At 53.1% G+C, this 19,996-nt stretch overlaps 7 protein-coding genes across 7 annotated transcripts; 5 read left to right on the top strand and 2 right to left on the bottom strand.

The window, feature by feature from the left end:
• The first annotated feature begins 1,696 nt into the window (after nt 1-1,696).
• On the top strand, nt 1,697-2,056 carry BO72DRAFT_448261 (uncharacterized protein). The gene has a single exon (XM_040944756.1). The coding sequence runs from the start codon at nt 1,740-1,742 to the stop codon at nt 1,989-1,991; it is 252 nt and encodes an 83-aa protein (XP_040801202.1). The 5' UTR covers nt 1,697-1,739; the 3' UTR covers nt 1,992-2,056.
• Nucleotides 2,057-4,168: 2,112 nt separating this feature from the next.
• BO72DRAFT_496518 (folliculin domain-containing protein) lies at nt 4,169-5,660 on the top strand (the record flags this gene model as incomplete). Its single annotated transcript, XM_040948632.1, has 2 exons — nt 4,169-4,183; nt 4,287-5,660. 2 exons carry the CDS (start codon nt 4,169-4,171, stop codon nt 5,658-5,660), a joined length of 1,389 nt encoding a protein of 462 aa, XP_040801201.1.
• A 1,508-nt stretch (nt 5,661-7,168) lies between these two features.
• On the bottom strand, nt 7,169-10,117 carry grc3 (putative RNA processing protein Grc3; the record flags this gene model as incomplete). Its single annotated transcript, XM_040942262.1, has 5 exons — nt 7,169-9,028; nt 9,078-9,389; nt 9,440-9,566; nt 9,614-10,004; nt 10,084-10,117. The coding sequence occupies 5 exons, from the start codon at nt 10,115-10,117 to the stop codon at nt 7,361-7,363; spliced, it is 2,532 nt and encodes an 843-aa protein (XP_040801200.1). The 3' UTR covers nt 7,169-7,360.
• Nucleotides 10,118-10,312: 195 nt separating this feature from the next.
• Nucleotides 10,313-11,716, top strand: BO72DRAFT_448258 (DNA-directed RNA polymerase I subunit RPA34). Its single transcript, XM_040944755.1, has 2 exons — nt 10,313-10,682; nt 10,741-11,716. Exons 1-2 carry the CDS (start codon nt 10,531-10,533, stop codon nt 11,507-11,509), a joined length of 921 nt encoding a protein of 306 aa, XP_040801199.1. The 5' UTR covers nt 10,313-10,530; the 3' UTR covers nt 11,510-11,716.
• Nucleotides 11,717-12,772: 1,056 nt separating this feature from the next.
• On the top strand, nt 12,773-17,143 carry atg26 (UDP-glucose:sterol glycosyltransferase). Its single transcript, XM_040938971.1, has 3 exons — nt 12,773-14,176; nt 14,231-16,840; nt 16,893-17,143. The coding sequence occupies exons 1-3, from the start codon at nt 12,878-12,880 to the stop codon at nt 17,115-17,117; spliced, it is 4,134 nt and encodes a 1,377-aa protein (XP_040801198.1). The 5' UTR covers nt 12,773-12,877; the 3' UTR covers nt 17,118-17,143.
• A 280-nt stretch (nt 17,144-17,423) lies between these two features.
• On the bottom strand, nt 17,424-18,360 carry BO72DRAFT_448255 (tubulin-binding prefolding complex subunit PAC10). Its single transcript, XM_040944754.1, has 3 exons — nt 18,250-18,360; nt 17,724-18,189; nt 17,424-17,645 (listed from the first exon to the last, which is right to left on the bottom strand). Exons 1-3 carry the CDS (start codon nt 18,267-18,269, stop codon nt 17,547-17,549), a joined length of 585 nt encoding a protein of 194 aa, XP_040801197.1. The 5' UTR covers nt 18,270-18,360; the 3' UTR covers nt 17,424-17,546.
• A 197-nt stretch (nt 18,361-18,557) lies between these two features.
• Nucleotides 18,558-19,701, top strand: BO72DRAFT_477609 (TMEM199/VMA12 family protein; the record flags this gene model as incomplete). Its single annotated transcript, XM_040947454.1, has 3 exons — nt 18,558-18,972; nt 19,027-19,551; nt 19,591-19,701. Exons 1-3 carry the CDS (start codon nt 18,679-18,681, stop codon nt 19,699-19,701), a joined length of 930 nt encoding a protein of 309 aa, XP_040801196.1. The 5' UTR covers nt 18,558-18,678.
• Nucleotides 19,702-19,996: the final 295 nt, after the last annotated feature.

The raw sequence follows: 19,996 nt of genomic DNA, 5'->3' as shown, positions 1-19,996 counted from the left end.
GCTACAGTAACAGCCATATGTACTATGGATGTAGGTGCTGCACTCCGCATGCAGAAAATGGAAGCAAGAACACATCCGCGTGGCTAGGAGGGGGTTTTTGAGTTGAATGCACAGCAATGTTCGAGAGAGGGCAATGGCAGTGAGGGAGTGCATGTATTCTCCTATCTAGTAACTACTAGATAGTAATCTACTATGTAGATAGTACCGTAGTTCGATGCCGTGAGCCGATGAGGGTTCAGGGTTCTTTCCAGTTCCAGTTCCGCTGCCATTTTTTCGCAGGATTGGAATCCATCCCGGGTTGGGCCAATCCTCAACCCGACCGCGAGCAAATCGGAGCGTAAGGAATTGGATTGAAGCGACTCGAGGGGTTCTACTCCGTAGGTAACATTCCACCCATCCTTTGTTGTCTGACTCGAGCATGGATACATCTGACTACTGCTCCGTACCTCGGACTATCTGACTACATACATTGCTCATTTCGGGAAGAGAAGGAAGAGAGGAGAAGTTAAGAGGATAGAGCGAGACAAGCGAAAGGCCAAGTCCTTTCTTTACACAGTCATAAAGTTCTAGATTGCTTCGGGTTTAAACTTCAAGGCAAGAAGTAAAGCCCAGGCGGTAGCGGGGAAGGATTGCGTTGCTCATCTCCAAAAGTCTTGTACTCAGTATACCAACTCCCACCGTATCTACGGAGTACTCCAGACGAGATCTCCTCCGCGTCGCAAGCCCATGACGATCAGTTACAAGAAGTCAGGGCTTGGATCATCTCATTATTGCGACGCAATGAAATCAATCTTCCTACAGCCCGCGGAACGAAGCACCCAACCAACACCGCCTGTTTCGTCGGGTCTGAAGCTGGCCATTTATCCGACCGTTGACCTTTTTTCCTTTGCCTCCTTTTTTTTTTGGTTGCCCTCGCTTTTCTTTTTCCGTTGATATACCCTATACCTGACTATTTGATCGTCCTTGGGCGGGCATGTGACAGGCAGGAAGTCCTCTCGCATTTCGACTCTTACTGAGTTGGGTTTAAGGTCCAGTGGTGGCTGAACCCGCACGGGAGAACAGAAGAATTCATCCAATATTGATTGATTCCAAGGGAGTTGTACTCCCGTTCCTACGGCCCTACATTACTCATGTGGTGATGATGATGATGATGATGATGCCGATGCTGGCAAGGTGGCGGCGATAGTCATGCCAATCCCCGATTCATGGCCCGTCTGGATAATCCCATTCCGTCCAGGGCCCTCTTTTTTTCGGCGGTCCATCAATGAGGGGATAAGGCTTAGAGTATGTGTATGCGCGTCAAGATCGAGAATTGTGATGCGGCGACGACGACGACGACGACGACGGAGAATGGGGAACTTCTACCAGAGAGGAACTCACCCCGCCCACTCAGCTTACTCTTTTTCTTTTTTGGTACAGACTTACCAGCTACTCATACTACTGTACTCCGTAGTTTCACTCCATACTTCCCTTCCTCTGCCGCTGCCCGCAGGGATCCAGGGAGGTAAAAAAGTAAAAGTATACCAAACCCTGGTTTGCGCTATCGGCTATCTCGGACATGGGGCGGCAATTATTTGATGTGTATTATGTACGGAAGTACAAGAATGAGTACGTATGGAACGGAGTATGCTGCTCTGTGAGTGTGAGTGTGATCGATCTCGCTGCCGGGGGTGCTTTCTTTCACAGTGGTCAGTCAACTGGCATTTGATCTAGCTTGTGATTTCCTACTCGGCTCCTGCATGACATTTCTTTTTGTTTTTTTTTGTTTTTTTGCTTTGCTGCCCAGCTGGAGGATTGCAGATGAGGAAGAAGAAAAAGAAAATACTGCAGTCAAGTATGACGACCAAAACAAAACAAAACAAAAAATTGACGAAACAAAACAAAGTAACGGTGAATACGAAAGAGATGAGGGGGAACAGATGAGGAGGAGTGGAGAGAGGGGGAACCGAGAACGGAGGAGGGCCGTGGAAAAAAGAAGCAGCCAGCAGTGAAATATGGTCGAGCAATGATCAACAAAGAGAGAGAGAAAATAAGAGAGTGAGAGTGAGAGTGAGAAATACCTATTCGGCGCATTCCAGTTAATTGAAGGGGATCCTTGCCGATACTACTTGGCTGATCGGAACCTACAGCCTATCTGGGAACATATCTACGGAGTGTTGGAGAAGGGGAGCCCAGGCTGACCGGAGATTCCGCAGAACAATGGGCGTTCATCAAGGTAGGCTTATGTGAGTATGTCGAGCGCGAGAGCGAGAGTGTATGTGTTGTCTGTGTTGTGTGTTCGTTGTTGTGGTATGTGCGTGTACAGTATGTGCTGCGTACAGTATGTGTGTGTGGGCGAGTCGACTGGGCTAGAAGTAGAGCATCTTCGGTGGGAACCAATTTGACTTCTTCCATCTGCCGTTCCATCGAGCTTCGATTGCGTAAAACGAAGCAGATTAGCGGCCAGAGGCCGTCCCGTCAAATTGGGTACGGAAGTTTGTTAGGGTCCTTCGGGCGTTTGGAAAGTACCGTCAAAGGGTTCCGAATGGGGAGTTCTGGTTATTACTAGGTAGTTACTGAGTGCCATTATTTTCTCCGAGGTCGCTCGCTGCCTTAGTAACCACTTTGAATTTACCTAACTAAACTACAGGCTACAGTGTCAGGCGCTGTTTCTTCCTTACAGCCGGCAGACACTATGGTTCGAGGATCGGCACAGTTATCGGATATGGTCGTGATGGAGGAAGGGAAAAACGAGATAGATGACGAGTAGAGTACTACGTTCCATGCTCTCGTCCCGAGTCAGACTGTCAGCAACATCAGCGATGAATGCTTGTTCTGGTTTTCCAAGTGGCTTTTTCCCTGCTAAATCGCCTTAGGCCGAAACCGTTTTCTGTCGGGCTCCATCCGGCTGACGGGCTGAAGGGCGACTAGTAGTCTCGGGCTTCTTTTAGGTGACCATTCATCGAAGGAAAGGGGGGAGAAAAGAAAGCCTGAGGTAACTTAGTCTATTTTAATCATCTATACGGGGTATATCCAGCGGGACTCTGTTGCTGCTACGTATGTACGTATGAGTGAGTACTTTGTAGTGAGGGAAACTTTCCCACAAAACATGGAACGATGAACTGGTGGAAGTGTGGAAGTGTGGAAGTATGGAAGTATGGAAGTATGGAAGTATGGAAGCACTATGATTTTTGGCCACTATGTATACAACTCAATACTTGTGCTTGGTAATCTGGCTGAGTGAAAACCTTCATTGGTGGTTTCAGCCTTCAAAGTGGGTATGGTTACGTTACAGTTGACTGTGTTATTACTCAGTTGTTACCCAGTTGTTACCAAACCAACACCCAAGCCGGCACAGGCCAGACCAGCCCATTTAGTGTGAAGTTCACTTGAGTACTTCTGCTGCCGATGCACTCCACTCCACTTCCGGCCCTGGTCCCTCCCTCTCTCCGTCCAGGCTCCTCCTTCCACTATCCCCCTCCCCCTTCCCTTTCTTTTCCCGATTATTATCAGAGGCTCACTAAACAATATCAGGAAAATTAAACCCAAACTAAACCAAAACCAAAATGTGCCTGTGATTACTATTCTACCTACCTTGTTTCCGCTCGGTCTATGTCTCGCGCTCTGTCTCGCTCTTATTCCGCCGCATCCCCAATTTCCACTTTTCTTTACTTTCTCTCCCCTCTCTTCCTTTTCTTAATTCTCCTCCGTGTCTTTGCTTTTGTCCCTGCAAGCTGGTCTTTGCAGTTGCAGATGCACTGACTGACCATTGCTTGCTTGTTGCTTACTGATTCCAATTTTCCCACTCTCTGGTTCTGGGCCAGCCTCACCCAGAATTTCTCCCTCCCACACACCCATCTCCAATTCCTCCTTCTCCCTCTCTTCTCTGTGGTGGTCGATTTGCGTCATTGTCTGAGATAACCACCACTGTCGTCACCTACATTGCAACCTGGAAAGCATGTATTGCAACAATGGTCTAGTGTGGTTGTTGGGTTTCGCTAGACCTTAAGCTTTCGCAGACATGGATTTCATAGTAAGTGGCGCCCCGGTCTCTCCCTCCTTCGTCGCAATCTGGTTTGGTTCTACCCGTGAGAATGTGTGCCTGGGATGTGTTACGATCAATCGGATTTCTAAAGCGCATGCAATCGCATTGTCTCCTGCATTATCTCGCCCGCGACTGGACGCAATGATGTCTGAGACATGCGTGCGACATGGCAAGGGGATTTTTCTTTTGACTCTGCTCCTGTTCCACCCCGCCCTTCAGCCTCAAATCTAGCGCGCCAGTGGACTGACCGACGCGCCTCTAGCTTTCTTTGACGCATTTCTGCGAGGTGCATGGTCCAACCTCGATCATTTGCTCGCAGGTTCTTCCTTTCGCCTGCCAACAATGCTATCCCGAGCCTTCCGACTATTCTCCCACTGATACCCCTGCCACCTCTCACGACACCGCTTCCTCCCATGGCATGCAAAGTCAGACAAACAGCAAGCCCCCTTCATCCGCTAAACTATCTGAAAGGAGCCCGGAAACCGGCGACCGGTCGCCTCGGATGGAAGACCACCCGTATTTTTTGAAGACCAAGACCCCACCCGCCGAGAGCCAGCAACCTTCGAGCCATCTGGGAGGCGCGGAGGGGGACACCTGTGCCAGTTGCAGTTTGACGCTACCAGAGAATGTAAGCAAGCAGCTACCACCTGGGGCACCGGGGGCACCCAAGAGTGATGGCAAGGGTCGGAACGGTAGTCCGGTCCTGCGCTCCCGGCAGGTCGTCTACACCTGTGGCAATAGTTCAGCTGATCATGAAGATGGCGACCCGCACGTCCATCAATCCTATCCGGAGTCTCTCCATTCGTCCTCTGTTACGTCAGATGCTTCTTGCCACTCACACATTCTCACCTACCTGTCCCTGCGTGGACCTCCAAATCCTACCGATTACGCCATCCTTCGTCGCTCGTCGATCCGGACCCTGAGTTGTGAGCTCTTACCACGCGGACTATCTTCCGGACCCTTGAGTTTCGGGGACGGAATCGCCGGCTATACCATCGCGTTCGTCTTTCGTCTTCCCGATCCAATGGCCCGTGGGAAACGACGCAGCTACGCCTTCCTCGCCTTGGCGGGCAGAGATGGGGGTAGGGCATTCCGGGCCTCCCCCGTCATTTGGCGAACCTTCGGGCGCATTGCCGCTGGAATGGCAAACTCAGCAGAGAAGTTCCAGGAGGAAGAGAAACGCCGGGAGGAGCAGAACAAGCGCCCTGACAGGGACGGAAATAAACCATACACCCCTGTTTCTTCATTCCTCACTGGACGTGCACTGGATCCGGCCGGTCAACTCCGCCGGCCTGGGCCCGTTCGTGCAAGGAACCTATCGGAGATCACGGGTAACCAGTACATTTTTGCGGAAATCCACGCGCACTTTGTAGCTCTTCTCCAACAGCTTGGCCACCAGTTCGGCACATACCCGGTCTCGGAAGAGCAAATCATCAGCACTATCCGCGAAGAGGAAGGTATTGCTGCAGCGAGACGGCAGTCTACCTCTATGGCAGGTGGGAAGGAAAAGTCTCGGCGCAAAGCCTCCCAGCAATTCGATGATGATACCGATCTGGGAATGTCGACTTTGAACCTGTCTTCGGCCGCCGGACCAAAGCCTATTCCCATCACCCCTCGCCGACCTGTTGTCGCTTGAGTTATCATGGCTCACTTTTTTTCAACAAGTGGATCCACAATTTACAATCAACCGATCCACAACATATCAATCCCCGTGATGTTTTATCACACTAGCTACCACGCTTTGCTATACCACGTGATCCTCATTTCGGACACTTTGATTGATTTTTACGGTGTTCGGATCTTTTTTTTTTCTTTTCCCTTTTCGTTTGCGGACTTATCACGGGATTCCACATAGACTACGGCGCCTTTAAGATTGAGATGGAGTTTGAGCACATTCCCGGGTTTGCTTCAGTTAGTTTTCAGCATGTCCTTAGACAAGCGGCCTCTTTTTGCTTCACTTCTTCCTGCGCCATCGTGGTGGGGATTGTCTTATTATGATACTAATTTCGAGAGGAGGGGATTATGTGGTTCATGAATCCATGATTGAATGTCAGTACGAGGCAACGAAGGATGCACTTGTGAGACATTTGGCATGCATGCATGTATGTAACTTATGGTTATGGTTCTAAGGGGTATTATGGGACTTAATCACGACTGTACTATCAGATCGAAGTAAAACTTCTGTGTGTTTGCTTATCAATTCCATCGAGTCCATATGTCTAACTATGGATCGATGCGTAGCGACCAGAGATGGCGGTGTGGCTGGAGGACCCGCAATGCTCGGAGTTTAATGCACCTTTCTGTCTGTATCCATTTGACAGTTATCAAAATGTCCGAGATAAGCTCCAATCTGACAGGCGCAGGGCGCGCATTGGCGTCGTACCTGAGTCATGACCGATTAGATATCTAGCCGACGACTGTAATTACTCTTACATCGTTAGCAACAGTCCATGTAGTACAGTACTTAGTCCATGTTGTCTCGATGATCCCATGTGATCGGTGTCTGTGGAGCACCCTGATTGCGGGGGGTTATCTATCGATCAAGAAGGTGTGTATGAGTAGTTCGATGCTCTTCGCAGAGCAGACTCTTTGGGCTGGTAAAAGAAGGGCCGTGGGAATTAGGTAGATAATGTGGAGGAGCTATGGCATGTCTAGTATAGGGCTTGATGCGTTGCTATCGGTGAGCATTTCACTATATCATAGTGTCGACATATCCTAGTATTCCATAAGAGTGACGGGCCAGGGAATCTATACGAATATGCACCAGTTTACAAGGTGCGGCGGGCGGTGGGTTTGCTTACGAGCATTGCTGAGGCTTCTGAGGCCCTTGGGGGCTTTGTGGGCGTGACCGAGTCTTTGGGCTGGTTGGGCTGGGGTCATGTGCATGGGAGAGCCTTCCCTCCATCTTACTTTCATTTTTTTTTTCTTACCCTTTTGTTGCATCCATCATCCATTTCACACTCAGTGGTTCCTTCAGCTTACTTTTATCGATTCACCGTTTGCCTAAAGGATAGGTACCCAACCCCCCCGTCTTGGGTCCGTGCCATATTGACGACCAAGATGCGCTGAGGTTGAGATTACATAGGTACCAGATTGACTGTGTATTAGCATTGTCTCCAATCTGGATAGCAAGCACTGACATCAGAAGTTTGTTAGGTGATGTTAGATATATACCAATCCGTTCGAACAATTGATCTATACACTCAAGTCAAAACCCAACGTACCACCTTTTTCATCTGTGTCAACACCAATCCAAGAATCCATCTATATATACATCTCGCAGAAAGATCGCCAGAGCCAGGAATTCCCATATCTAGACAACAGCTACTATCCTCCCTACCACTCCCCCTCCCCCTCACTCCCACTCCCCGCATACGCCTTCTTCCGCAACTTCCACAGTCCCTTCTCCCGCGGCGTGCCCGCTGCGCCGCCCTCCGCCTGCCGACTCCGCGGATCCTCGATCACCGTCATCCAGGGCACGTTGGTGCTCGCCCGGCGGACGCGATCCTTGAGCAACTCCGCCACCCGCTGCTGGCTGCGCGCCTCCGCGGCGGCGTCTTTGTCGTTGACGGCCTTGCCGCCGTTCCGCTTGGCGAGCTTCTCGAGCGCGTCCCGGTGGCGTTTTTGCGCCGAGCGCGCCGCGTAGTACTCCTCGCTGATCGCCCAGTTGGGGTTGTCCAGGAGGCCGCGCACGAGGACCAGCGAGTGGCCCTGTTGGCGGGCCTGCTCGATCTGCGAGCTGGGAATCGGGGTGACGAGGTCGATGGTGTGGGCGGCCGGGTCGATCGAGCGGACGAGGGCGAGTCCCAGGCTGTGAGATTTGCGCGGGTCGAGCGGGTTGGAGCTGCCGGAGCCGGCGAAGAGGTAGGGGAGGGATTCGTGGGCGGTGAAGGTGATGTTAGTGGTGAGGGTTGCTGGAGGGGCGGGGTTTAGGTTGTTGGAGGGGCGTTTGTTGTTGTTGTCGTCGTCGGCCATGCTGATGTCCGAGGCGGCGTCGCTGGCGTCGGCGGGAAGAACTGAAGTGTTGGTGGTGGTGGTGAATTCTGGGGTAGAGTTGCCGCCGAGAAGCGCGTTGGGAGATTCCACGGCGACGACGGCGACGAGGCTTCCATCCAAAACTTCAGAGAGGAGGTCGGGATGGATCTGCGAGCCCATGACCATGACCCCCTGGATGTCCTGGTTGGGGCCGGAGTAGTGGACCTGGAAGGGCTGCATGTGCGAGAGCGGCTGCTCGAGCCACAGCGGGTTCTCCATGTCGCTGGGCTGGGTCCTGTGAAAGTAGGACTGCATTTGCATGGACCGGAGCTGCGCGCTGGACCGGCTCACAAAATCGGTGGGTTGCGATGGGAGGATCGTCAGAGGCACTTTGGCCTGTGCGGCGGCCTGGCCCAGAGGCTCGATCACCTCGGCGGGCCCCTTTTCGCTCATGTAGACCACGTCTGAAAGACCCAGGGAGCTCACGAGGTAGGTGGCCACCTCGAGTCCGAGGCCGAAAATCCACCCGGGGTAGTTGATGATCAGAGGGCACTGGGGGTAGCTCGCCAGCAAAGAGCGGTAGCGATCCATGAGATCCTTAGCCGCTAAGACGTAGTGGTCGGGATCTTCCTTGGGGGAGCTTGCGCCGATGTGATGAGCTCGAATTATGGTGCCGTTGCGGGAATCGTCCAACGATGGGTGAGAGAATGGAGGGCCAAAGACTGGGGAGCGAAGATGGGCAAGGTACACCTGTCCCATGGGAGAGAATTCAGGCTGGCCGGGGTCGAGGTCGAGGAAGGCGACGCCGTCGGTGTTGCGGTAACTTGACTCGGTTTGCGGAGCAGGACTGAGAAGGTGGTTTAGTAGGTAGCGGCTGAAAGTGGACTTTCCCGAGGCCTTGGGACCACAGATCAGGGTTCGGAGTCGTCCACCGCGCTGAGACAGGGACTTGATGGCCGAGCTCCACTGCTTCTCGAGGTGCAGGGGTCGGAGATGTCTCTTCAAGGCATCATCGGCAGAGGTGTACAGCTGGAGGAGGATCAGTCGTGGATCAGACAGATGAAGGGATCGAACTCACCACTGAGAACGTGCGCTTGGTCGAGGGCGACACGTTCTTCAATGTGATCTTGTCGGCCGCAGTGTTTTTGCTGTTCCAGACTCGTTCGTACAAAGGCGACAGGTGCCTGAGACGGTAGATGCCGCTGTGGCATGACATGACTTCGATTTCGGCCGCCCCGTCCACTCCAGATACGCATTTGATCACCGGCAAGGAATGCGTCGAGGGGGCGTAGACCCTGTAGACTCGAGAGGAGGGGTGCAGCTTTGCACCCATCAGGCTAACCACACCACGCTTAACCCAGAGATCGTAGTGACCGATGAAGACAAGACTCTAAGCTTTGTAAGTATGGCGATATATAATAAAGAATCGTAAGGTCGTACCATCTTCTCTTTGATCCGGACGCAGAGCCTATGCTCGTCGCTGTACACCACATTGTTCTTATTCAAGCGGGTCTTCGACAGCGGAAATTCTTGCAATTGCACAGGGGTGTCGGCGGGCGACTCGAATCTATAGATATCAGTGTAGGTTCAGGAAGCTTGCGAGGGAGGTCTTACTCGTCACCATCTCCCTGCAGCGGCGCAAGCCCGACACCATTGGCTTCCTCGACGGCGGCAACTTCTACCTCCGACTCGATGTCTGATGAGGGTTGATCCTCGCTGGGTTGGGATTGTTCCTGAGCCGGTCGCCGTGCGTCTTTCTGCGAGCGTGTCACCCTGCGCGCCTCTTCTGCCGGTTTCTCGACCGGACCAGCATCCTTTCGTCTCGTAGCTCGCCTCGGCTGGGTACGTTCCTGCTCGGCTGCGGTCGCTTCTTCCGGGGAGTGTCGGGCTTTCTTCGAAGGAGGCTCGCTGACCGACTCAGTAGCGACTGGCTTTTCGACTGCTGCTGCTACACTTTGCGCTTGCTGCTGACGAGCTTTGCGGGCCGCGAAGGCGCTGACCGGAGCTACCAGAAATCAAGTCAGTAACGTAACAATCCACACCCGCGCAACCATTCAATCACAGGGAAAAGTCGGGGGAAATACCAGCTGCTTGCGACTTCTCCGCTTTTCTCTTCATAGTTCTCGAATGAGCAATTGAAAGCACGCAGAATCACCGCTGCAATGCGCAAGAGCGAGGGGTCTGCGGCGGGACCACCAAAAAAAGGTTCATATTTGAGGCCGCGGACTTTCTCGGGTGGTCCGTGCTTCGCGGAGCAGAAAAAAAGGTTATCGTCCAAAAAGTCCGGATCGGGTTCCTCGCAACGCAACTTGCAGAGACTCAAGCCTCGTGCATTTTGTCTCACCTGTGTGATTGCGCTAATTCCGAACGCACTCTCATCTCTTACGCACTTTTTCTTCTGCTCGCTTCAATTCGATCTGCAACAGTGGTCACAGGGTAGCGCATAACTGCTTGGCGTTCCCGCTTCGTACGTAGCGGCGGCCACTTCAACTTTCAGCACTCGCATACCACAGATATCCTCGAGAGGCACCATGGCATTTAAGTCAGAAGAGAGAGCCCCCGTCTCCGACGAGGATGTTTCGATGGACTCATCTTCAGCTGAGTCTGCGACCAGTTCGGCGGGCGAGTCGAGCAGCGAGAGCGGAAGCGATAGCGAGAGCGAAAGCACAGCAACCTCTGCCAAGTAGGCTTTGCGAGACCACTTGAATACTCTTTTAGCACTAACCGCCCTGATTTCATAGGCCTTCGGCCCACTCCTCCCAACCCTACAAGGCACCCCCCGGATTCAAGTCGGTGAAACAGCAGAGTGCCCCGAAGAGCAACGTCTCGTCGCTCCTGTCCGACCTGCGCGGCAAGCAGGTTTACCACATCACCGCGCCGGACTACCTCCCCCTCTCGAAAGTCGAAGAAGTCTCGTTGGCCAAGATCATGCAAGGCAAGCCGGTCTTGAAATACAAGGGCGTCCAATACGGCATCCCGGTGGAGAGCATCAAGCAGCCCGGCGTGGGCGGAGAGACTCTCCAGCTTTACGACCAAAAGACTAAGACCTACTACAGCACGGCCGCCAGCAACATCCCGAGCTACCACATCCAAGAGCTGGTGGACCTGCCTCGCGAATCGGAGGCGGATATCCTTGCGGCCGTCAAGGAGCAGGTCAAGCCTCCGCGCAAGCAGCCGAAGAACCTGAAGATGCGCTTCCATCCCGTCGGCAGCGGACAGCTGCCCCCCGAGACGATCGGGTCCAGCTCCGAGGAATCCGAAGGAGAAGAAGAGCCCACATTCAAAGTCCCCAAGTCGGCGGAGAAGGAGCGGGAGGAACGGAAGCGCAAGCAACACCCTACGGAGGAAGAAGGAGCGCCTAGTAGCGAGGTATCTCGCAAGAAGTCCAAGAAGCACACATCGTCCCAGGAAGCGGAGCCGGTAGAGGCCGATGAGGACAAGAAGAGCAAGAAGAAGTCGAGTAAGAGCCGAGACGAGAAGAAGCGGAAGAAAGCGGATAAGGCGGCTTGATTGAGGCGATAATTGGTTGTGTGTGTGTGTGTGTGTGGGTGTGGGTGTGGGTGCTATCCTTTGTTTCTTCTACGAAAAGTTGGCATGATTAGACAAGGTGTAATTTTGCGGATCTGTTTGGCATGTGATAATTCTGTGATTGTTGTCTACTTGTATATATGCAACAATCGCCTGTGTCGCAACTTGCAATAGGGTATGGAGGGCCGGACTCCATTTTCAGACGAGGTTATTCTGGGCCCACCGCCGACAACAAATTAGTGTCGATCAACCCTGACTTTGGGTTTCGAACAAGGCTGCTAGGCGTAACTTAGCCACTAACTCCTCGTACTGGAGCCTCGTGGATCATAGAGACGATGGAAGTTGCCTGCCAGGCTGCTGCCAGGACAACCATGGGACATGAGATCGAGTAACCACATAGGAGGTTGTGCTCAAGTTGAATTGTATCAACTGTCCAAGTGGTTTGCCAGGGTCCTCCTCCTCCTTGCGCTGGCTGATGTGGTGGTAATTTACATTTCCATCCAGATACCGCTGAGTAACACTAGACTTGCTTCTAATGGCAAGAGAAGCCAATGGGGGGCAAGAATAGACTGACCCCCGACTCCGGGGAAATCACATGCTTAAGTAGTGATTGGACACAATAGATTCAGTGACCAGCTGATACAGTGAAACTGGAGCCAGGACATGACGCCAGTGGAGTCTTCTCCGACCCCCGGACCCCCCCCCAGTTACAGCTGAGTACTACTAACTACCTTAACTACTCCGTAGTTGACTTATCTATTGCTTGCTTGCTTCTTTGCATCACACAAGTCAATCTGCTACTGCGGCTGTTCCTGCTCGACCGCCTATTTCTTCTTTCACTCTTTATCCTTACATTCCAGAAGCTCCCCCCTTCCCACAATCTCCCCAACATCCTAGTCTCTCCTTATAACCATGATTTATCAACATCCGTCTCTGCTGCCTTGACGGCTTGACCAGTCTTGTTGATTCCGGCACTTCCTCCATAGTTATCTGTCAAGTGCCTTATCAGACAGTGTTTCTAGCACACGTCCGGTGCGTTCACTTTGACTTTTTACTCATACACCTGTTTTTTGTTCACCATCGAAAGGCGAAGCTTTTCGCTCTGTGTGATCGTTAGCTCTACTCCTTTCACATAACGGGTCACATGCTTCAAGATAGCTGTGCACTCCCTTGACCTTCTAACGTGACTCGAACCTACTGACTCCTTTGATCCTGAAGGCCCGATCACGTTCCTCATCACCATCATCCGCACAAATATTGTCAGCGTCTGCATCAAGCTCATATTCTCTCTGACTGTTCATCTCAGAGTCCACTCGTTTTCTCCCACACTTCCTTTCAGCCCTCACAACCATGCGACCCTTTATCGACGATACCAAACGGCGAGTGGACCGAAGGCTCAGCGCAAGCAAGCAGTCGATCTCTTCCAGCCGCATCTTTGCCGGTGCTTTCCCGGAACGACTCAAAGACGACCACGATGCTCAGGCCGACTTCTCTGCGCCCCCAGCTGGCGTCACAGCTCGCGACGGTCACATGCAGTACATGCAACAATCCATATTCTCCATGATCGCCGCCGTCGGCTCCAGATCGGACTTCCATGCACGATTCGACGAATCAAGCGACAGCGATGGGGAGAATGAAGACCGCACCCCAAAGGAGCATGAAGACGTCACATCAACTTCGGCGTCGCCCAACAAGGTCGGGGCCGGTAGTCGCCGGTCTCCCAAACCCACAGGCCCAACGCAAGATAGAGGGCGTCGTCACCAGAGGGTCTTGTCTGAGAATAAGCTTCTGCGATCATTCATGTCAACAGCCAAGCGAGGCAAAGAGCGAGAGCCCACTATACACTCAGAACCTCCCACGGATGATGAGATGTCTCGGGCCTCGACCCCCAGACGACCACGCAGTGCTACGCCGCGGGCGGCCCCTGTTCTCAGTCGCATGGTCGAAGCACAAGCCGCTTTGGACGCGAAAGAGTCCTCCGAAAGCTCCTCGGAGCGAACGGACGAAGAGAGTGACAAAGAGCACAAGCGGTCGTCGGGGGCCTCCCTCTCCATTCGACTCAAAGAGATGTTTGGGTTCGAGGCCCCGGAGAAAGTGGTTGTCGAGTATGCGTGCTCGCTCTTACAGAGTATGCTGCTTCAGGGATACATGTATGTCACGGAAGGCCACATCTGCTTCTATGCCTACTTACCCAAGAAATCGACCGCGGCTATCAAATCCGGATTTCTCTACAAACGGGGTCGTAAGAACCCTAAATACAATCGCTACTGGTTCTCGTTGAAAGGCGACGTGCTATCATACTATGCAGACCCCTCGAATCTGTACTTTCCCAGCGGCCACGTCGATCTCCGCTATGGGATCTCTGCATCCTTGGCAGAAGCAAAGGACAAGAGCCGAGAGACGAGGGATTTCCAGGTCACGACCGATCAGCGAACCTACTACTTCAGAGCAGACAGCTCCGCGAGTGCCAAGGAATGGGTCAAGGCTCTACAAAAGGTCATCTTCCGGACTCATAATGAAGGCGACAGTGTGAAGATCTCCTTTCCGATTGAGAGCATTATAGACATAGAGGAAAGTCCGATGGTCGACTTTGCCGAGACCTTCAAAATCCGTATTGTCGAGAGTGAGGAAACATATGCGATTGACGAGGTACTTCCATTGACTCCAATGCTGAGATAGCACTCACTGACTTGAGTCACGCAGTACTATTTCACCTTTTTCGATTCCGGCCAAGATGCTTTCAACTATCTGAAAGGTCTTGTTGATAATTCCCCGATGAAACGGTCACAGCAGGCTCTATCACCTCAACCCAATCATTTGACTCGCTCCCGTCGCTCCCGGGTGGCGCAAAATAGGTGGTCAATCACCAGTGGTACAAGTCAAGCTCGAGGTGTTGCGAATGCTAGCATGCAGCGACGGAGAAGTGCAAGCACGGGTCAGGTTGTATTTGGCAATGATCCAATGACTATGTCTCCTTCGACGAGACAGCAGGACTCATCGACGTCGTTTGGTCATGCCCTGGAGCACACCACCGAGTCTTCTGCCCTCTTGCAGTCAATGACAGACACAACAGAATCGGCCAGTCAGATCCTGAACAGAAGCGACGTCTTCCACTCTCCTACAATTCAAAGCTTACGAAGAGGTCCTTCCGCAACTAGCCGAACCCCACGGCGATATTCTGACGAGACAACTCGATCGATGCATGCCTACGGCAATGATACTGCGGGGCCTGTAATTACCAGAGAGCAAGAAATTCAGTATACTCAGAGTGACTTTGACCAGGAGACTCAAGGCTCTTCCCGAGTACAGCCCTCGGCGCACGCTCTGAATGACATCGTACGTGCGGGAACATATCCTCTGCAGCGCGCTGCAGGGTTTGCGGAATATCTGAAAACACGATCGAAGCAGATGAGCAACATCCTTGCAAGTGAATCCATGGGCTACATAGAGAAGGTGTCCGGGATGTGGGCTGGTGGCCGGAAGCATTACGGAGAAGCCGAGGGGATACTTGCCGACGATCAAGCCGTTGATCCTGAAGACAAGGAGGGAGGATGCAAGGATGGTGACCGGTTTCGGGCGCACTTTGCGCTACCCCCCACCGAAAAGCTCCAAGCGACCTACTTTGCATATCTACATCGAGTGCTGCCACTCTACGGCAAGATCTATATTAGCCAGAAGAAGCTGTGCTTTCGCAGTCTTCTGCCGGGGACTCGCACTAAGATGATTCTTCCTTTGAAGGACATTGAAAATGTTGATAAGGAGAAAGGGTTCCGATTTGGCTACCATGGCCTCGTGGTCGTGATTCGGGGCCATGAAGAGCTGTTTTTCGAGTTCAGTGCCTCCGATATCCGGGATGATTGCGCCGTAACACTGCATCAGGGTCTTGAGACGGTGAGATTTCTGGCGGAGTCTGGGCTGCTCGGGGAAGAAGACGAGAAGGTTGAGTCGGAAGCAGCAAAGGCAGAGCACCGTATGCTTCAAGAAGCAAGACTGGATGCGTCTGTGTTGCAAAGCTCCCGCTCCGCGCTCGTGGAGTCCTCTGAACTTCATCCAATCTTTGATGACCCACGCGCCTCTATCATCAACTTCAAACCCACCGAGTCCCTAAGAATCACTTGTCTGACGATCGGTTCACGTGGTGATGTCCAGCCATACATTGCCTTGTGCAAGGGCCTCCTTGCTGAAGGTCACCGGCCTAGGATCGCAACTCATGCAGAGTTTGGGCCCTGGGTGAGAAAGCACGGCATCGAGTTTGCCCCTGTGGAGGGCGACCCCGCGGAATTGATGCGGATCTGCGTGGAGAATGGAATGTTCACATATTCTTTCCTCAAGGAGGCTTCAATGAAGTTCCGGGGTTGGATTGACGATCTATTGTCTTCTGCCTGGAAGGCCTGCCAGGACAGTGACCTGCTCATTGAGTCGCCGAGCGCGATGGCTGGCATCCATATCGCTGAGGCCCTTCGGATTCCATACTTCCGTGCCTTTACGATGCCCTGGACCCGGACACGAGCGTATCCACACGCGTTTGCCGTTCCAGAGTACAAAATGGGCGGAGCCTACAACTACATAACGTATGTGATGTTTGACAATGTCTTCTGGAAGGCGATCGCAGGGCAGGTGAACCGATGGAGAAAGAACGAATTAGGTCTCAAAGCGACTGGACTAGACAAGATGCAACCGAACAAGGTGCCATTCCTCTACAATTACTCCCCGACTGTGGTACCTCCACCCTTGGACTATCCAGACTGGATCCGTATCACTGGGTACTGGTTCTTGAATGAGGGAACAGACTGGACTCCGCCAGCAGACTTGATGGGATTCATTCGCCGTGCTCGCGACGATGGCAAGAAGATAGTATATATTGGGTTCGGCTCAATCGTTGTCTCGGATCCATCGGCTCTCACTCGGACTGTCGTTGAAGCGGTTCAGAAGGCGGACGTGCGTTGTATCTTGTCCAAAGGATGGTCTGATCGACTGGGCGATCCTTCGAGTGCCAAAGCAGAGATTCCCCTGCCACCGGAGATTTTCCAAATCCAGGCTGCGCCTCACGACTGGCTCTTCTCACAAATCGATGCCGCCGCGCATCACGGCGGGGCGGGAACCACCGGGGCTAGCTTGCGTGCTGGCGTGCCTACCATCATCAAGCCATTCTTCGGCGATCAATTTTTCTTCGGCACCCGAGTCGAAGACCTGGGAGTGGGTATCTGCATGAAGAGGCTGAATGTGAGCGTGTTCTCGAGAGCCTTGTGGGAGGCCACCCACAGCGAGCGCATGATTGTGAAGGCACGTGAATTGGGCAAGCAGATTCGAAGCGTAAGTTCCCTGAAGAGACAAGTACTGCGTGGTTATGCTAATGTGAGAACAGGAAGATGGGGTGGACACTGCGATCCAGGCCATCTACCGTGATCTCGAGTACGCGAAGGATCTGGTCCGCCAGCGCTCGATTGTTTCGTCGACGCCATTCTCGCCGACTCCTGCAGCCAAGACCATTGCGGAACAAGAGGCCGATGACGATGTGGCCGACATTGAAGAATGGACATTTGTGGGCGAGGACACTGATGTCGACATTGCGAAGCGAATGCGCGAGTGAACAGTGTTTCATATTGGAGGGCTGCGGACCCTCGACTGATAATGATTGATGATTACATATTCCGACATGGATAATCGATAGTAATGACCTTTTCTAAAGGGGTGTTTTTTTCCGAGGGGTTAAGATGCATGAGCTGGTCGAAGCAGAGTTGAATGTGCGAGCATTTGTGATGTTTTCGCTTTGTGTTCTTTGATGAATTATGATGCTTTGAAGGGGATTGCTCCATGATACACTCTAATTGATATGCCTGACATCGGTTATATAGAATGAATAATAATAGACTGATATACTGTGGGCGTATCGTTTGATGGATTGAGCACTTTTGCTTCAAGAAATATACTTGTGGTTGACAGAAGACATACATACGTTGCAATGATATCAAGACGCCAGCGATGAGAAAAACCAAACCGAGCCCGAAATTGTTGTTCTTTATTGCTTCTCCTCCTCCTCCCCCTTCCCCTCGGCCTTTTCTTTCCGCCGTTGCACCACATCCCAGTTATACACTCTCGCCGTCGCGACTTCCAGCGTCTACCAAGAAGCAAGAAGTTAGCATTTTCTCATCACTCCCTCAACCCATTCCGAAGAGGATACCCGGAAGAAACGAACCGTAATCTGCTCCCTCAAAAACTCCAAATCCTCCTCGCAGTTCTGGAGGGACGTCTCCGCGACCGCCAACTTCTCCGACAGCATCGCCATCGCCTCGTCGATCGGGTACGCGAGCATGACATTCGCGCCGAGCCAGAGGTAGACCTCCTCGGCGTCGGCGGGGGCGACGGTGGCGCGGGCGTAGAGGGTATCGTTGAGCTCGAAGTTGGTCTCGAGTGGGGTGTCGTTCGCGTTCGCGCGCCGCGCCGACAGGAACCGCACCATCTCGAGCGTCTTCGTGATGTCCGGGATCTTGTCGCGCAGCCCCGCCGCCCGCTTCGTCGTGTTGACCTCCATGAACTGGTACTTGGAAATCATCTCCTGGAAGGAGCGCAGGGTGGGTTCCACTTCGCTGCGGCTCGAGACGTAGTCTGTGACGTTGTCGATGAAGGGGGCTGCGGGGATGCCGCGGGGGTTTGTTGGGGGGCTTTTTTTTGGGATGTTTAGTTCTTGGGGGTTGCGGGTTGAGGGTTTGGGGGAGGCGTACGCGGGTTTTGAGTCTGTCATTTTGGTTTGGGAGTCGGGGGTGGGTGTTGGGGATTGGGGATTGTTGGCAAGAGAATGAGGGGAGGAGCTTGAGGGGAGCGGCGCAGAAGATGGTATCCGGATTGAAATGAAATGATATGAAGCTGCGGATAAGTTAGGTTAAAGTGGGGGAGGGAATCGGACCGGAGAGGAAGGTGGTTGCTTGTTTGGGAATGGTGGCCCTGGGTTTCTGGGATCTGGTTTCTGCCGGTTGTTAAGCTACGAGTGAGTATGCGGAGCTGCGGCGGAACTACACCACAGTAACTACTCCAAACATCTTCCTCTAAACAACAATCGCAGCCTCATGAACCAACATCCTCCCCCTCTGACACACCTCAAACAACAAATAAGCACCACAATGCACTACTACTGAATCACTGCAAAAACCAAAATGGTCAATCTAACCACCACCGAGCCCATCCTCGCCGCCTACGAGGCCATCCCGGCCTCCGCCCGCCACACCCTCGCCCTCCCCTCCGCGCTCCAGCTCGCCGACCCCATTTCCCACGCCCAATTGATCCAAGTAGCAAGATACTTCCGGTCGAACCCGCCCCCCGCTTCTCAAGATGCCTCCTCGAATGCAAACGCCCATCCAGAATCTGACCCCCGGCGCAACCGAACCCTGAACACCCTCCTCCGCGGCACGAAGGTCCACGTCCCTCCGCCGCCGCCCAAACCCGAGCCGGTGAGTTCCCCCATTTCTACTCTTTCCCTCAAAACTAACACCCACCGCAAACAGACAAAAGAATACCTCGCCCACAAAGCGCGTCTCCTCGCCGCCGCCGAAGCAGACGCCTACAACCGCATGACCGGCGCCAACCCCCACCCCAATTTCCAGTCTTCCTTCTCCTCCACACCCGGAACCATCAACCCCGTCTTCACATCCAGCACGCCCCTCCTCTCTGCATTACACGAGAAACATGCCCCACCGGAGAAAGAGACGATCACCCCCTCGCTGGTCCTGAATGTCTTCCTGTCGGTGTTGATTACCGGGTTCAGTGTGTTCTGGGCCCTGCATGTTTGGGCCCCGGCTGCCAGTAGTGGGGCCGGGGGGATCGGGGCCGGGGGCAAGGTGTTGGCGGCGATGGGGGCGGCGCTGGGGGTGGGCGCGGTCGAGGCGGGGATTTATGCGATTTACCTCCGGAAGGTGCGCGTGGCGAGGGGGAGGGAGCAGCGGGTGCGGGAGGTGAAGGTTGTGGTGGGGAGGGAGGAGGTTGGTGGCAGCGGTAAGGGTGGTAAGGGTGGTGAGGGGGATGGGGATGATGTTGCTGCTGCTGCTGCTGGTGGTGGTACGGAAGTCAAGGAGGAGATTTGGGGGAGAGGGGTGAATGGTGGGGTGAGGAGGAGGGTGAGGGAAAGGTGGGAGGAGAAGGAGAAGGAAGTGGATCTGGATAAACAGGATGCAAAGGCGTAGTTTGTACTGTAGTCATCACTTGTATGATTATGACGATGAATGTAGCATTACAAGTTTCGTTGGTATGTATGGGTAGTTTCGGTGTATTTTGTGAGCATTGTAGCTCATGGGTAGTGTATACGTCAATTCTTGAAGACGCTGTGGATATCAATTGGGCTGAGTTGCTGTAGCCTCGAAGACACTTCTGGCCAGATTGTGGTCTTGCCTCGTGCTCTAACCATCTAGCATATAGAGCCGACTTGGGCAATGGATTAGAGCTACTAGGTAGTGTCTAAACCTCGACATACTACTAATC

The sequence above is a fragment of the Aspergillus fijiensis genome (genome assembly GCF_003184825.1).
Source record: "Aspergillus fijiensis CBS 313.89 unplaced genomic scaffold BO72scaffold_24, whole genome shotgun sequence".
Taxonomy (NCBI): domain Eukaryota; kingdom Fungi; phylum Ascomycota; class Eurotiomycetes; order Eurotiales; family Aspergillaceae; genus Aspergillus; species Aspergillus fijiensis.
The sequence above is the reverse complement of the archived record's forward strand: the minus strand, read 5'-3'. Positions and strand labels throughout refer to the sequence as shown.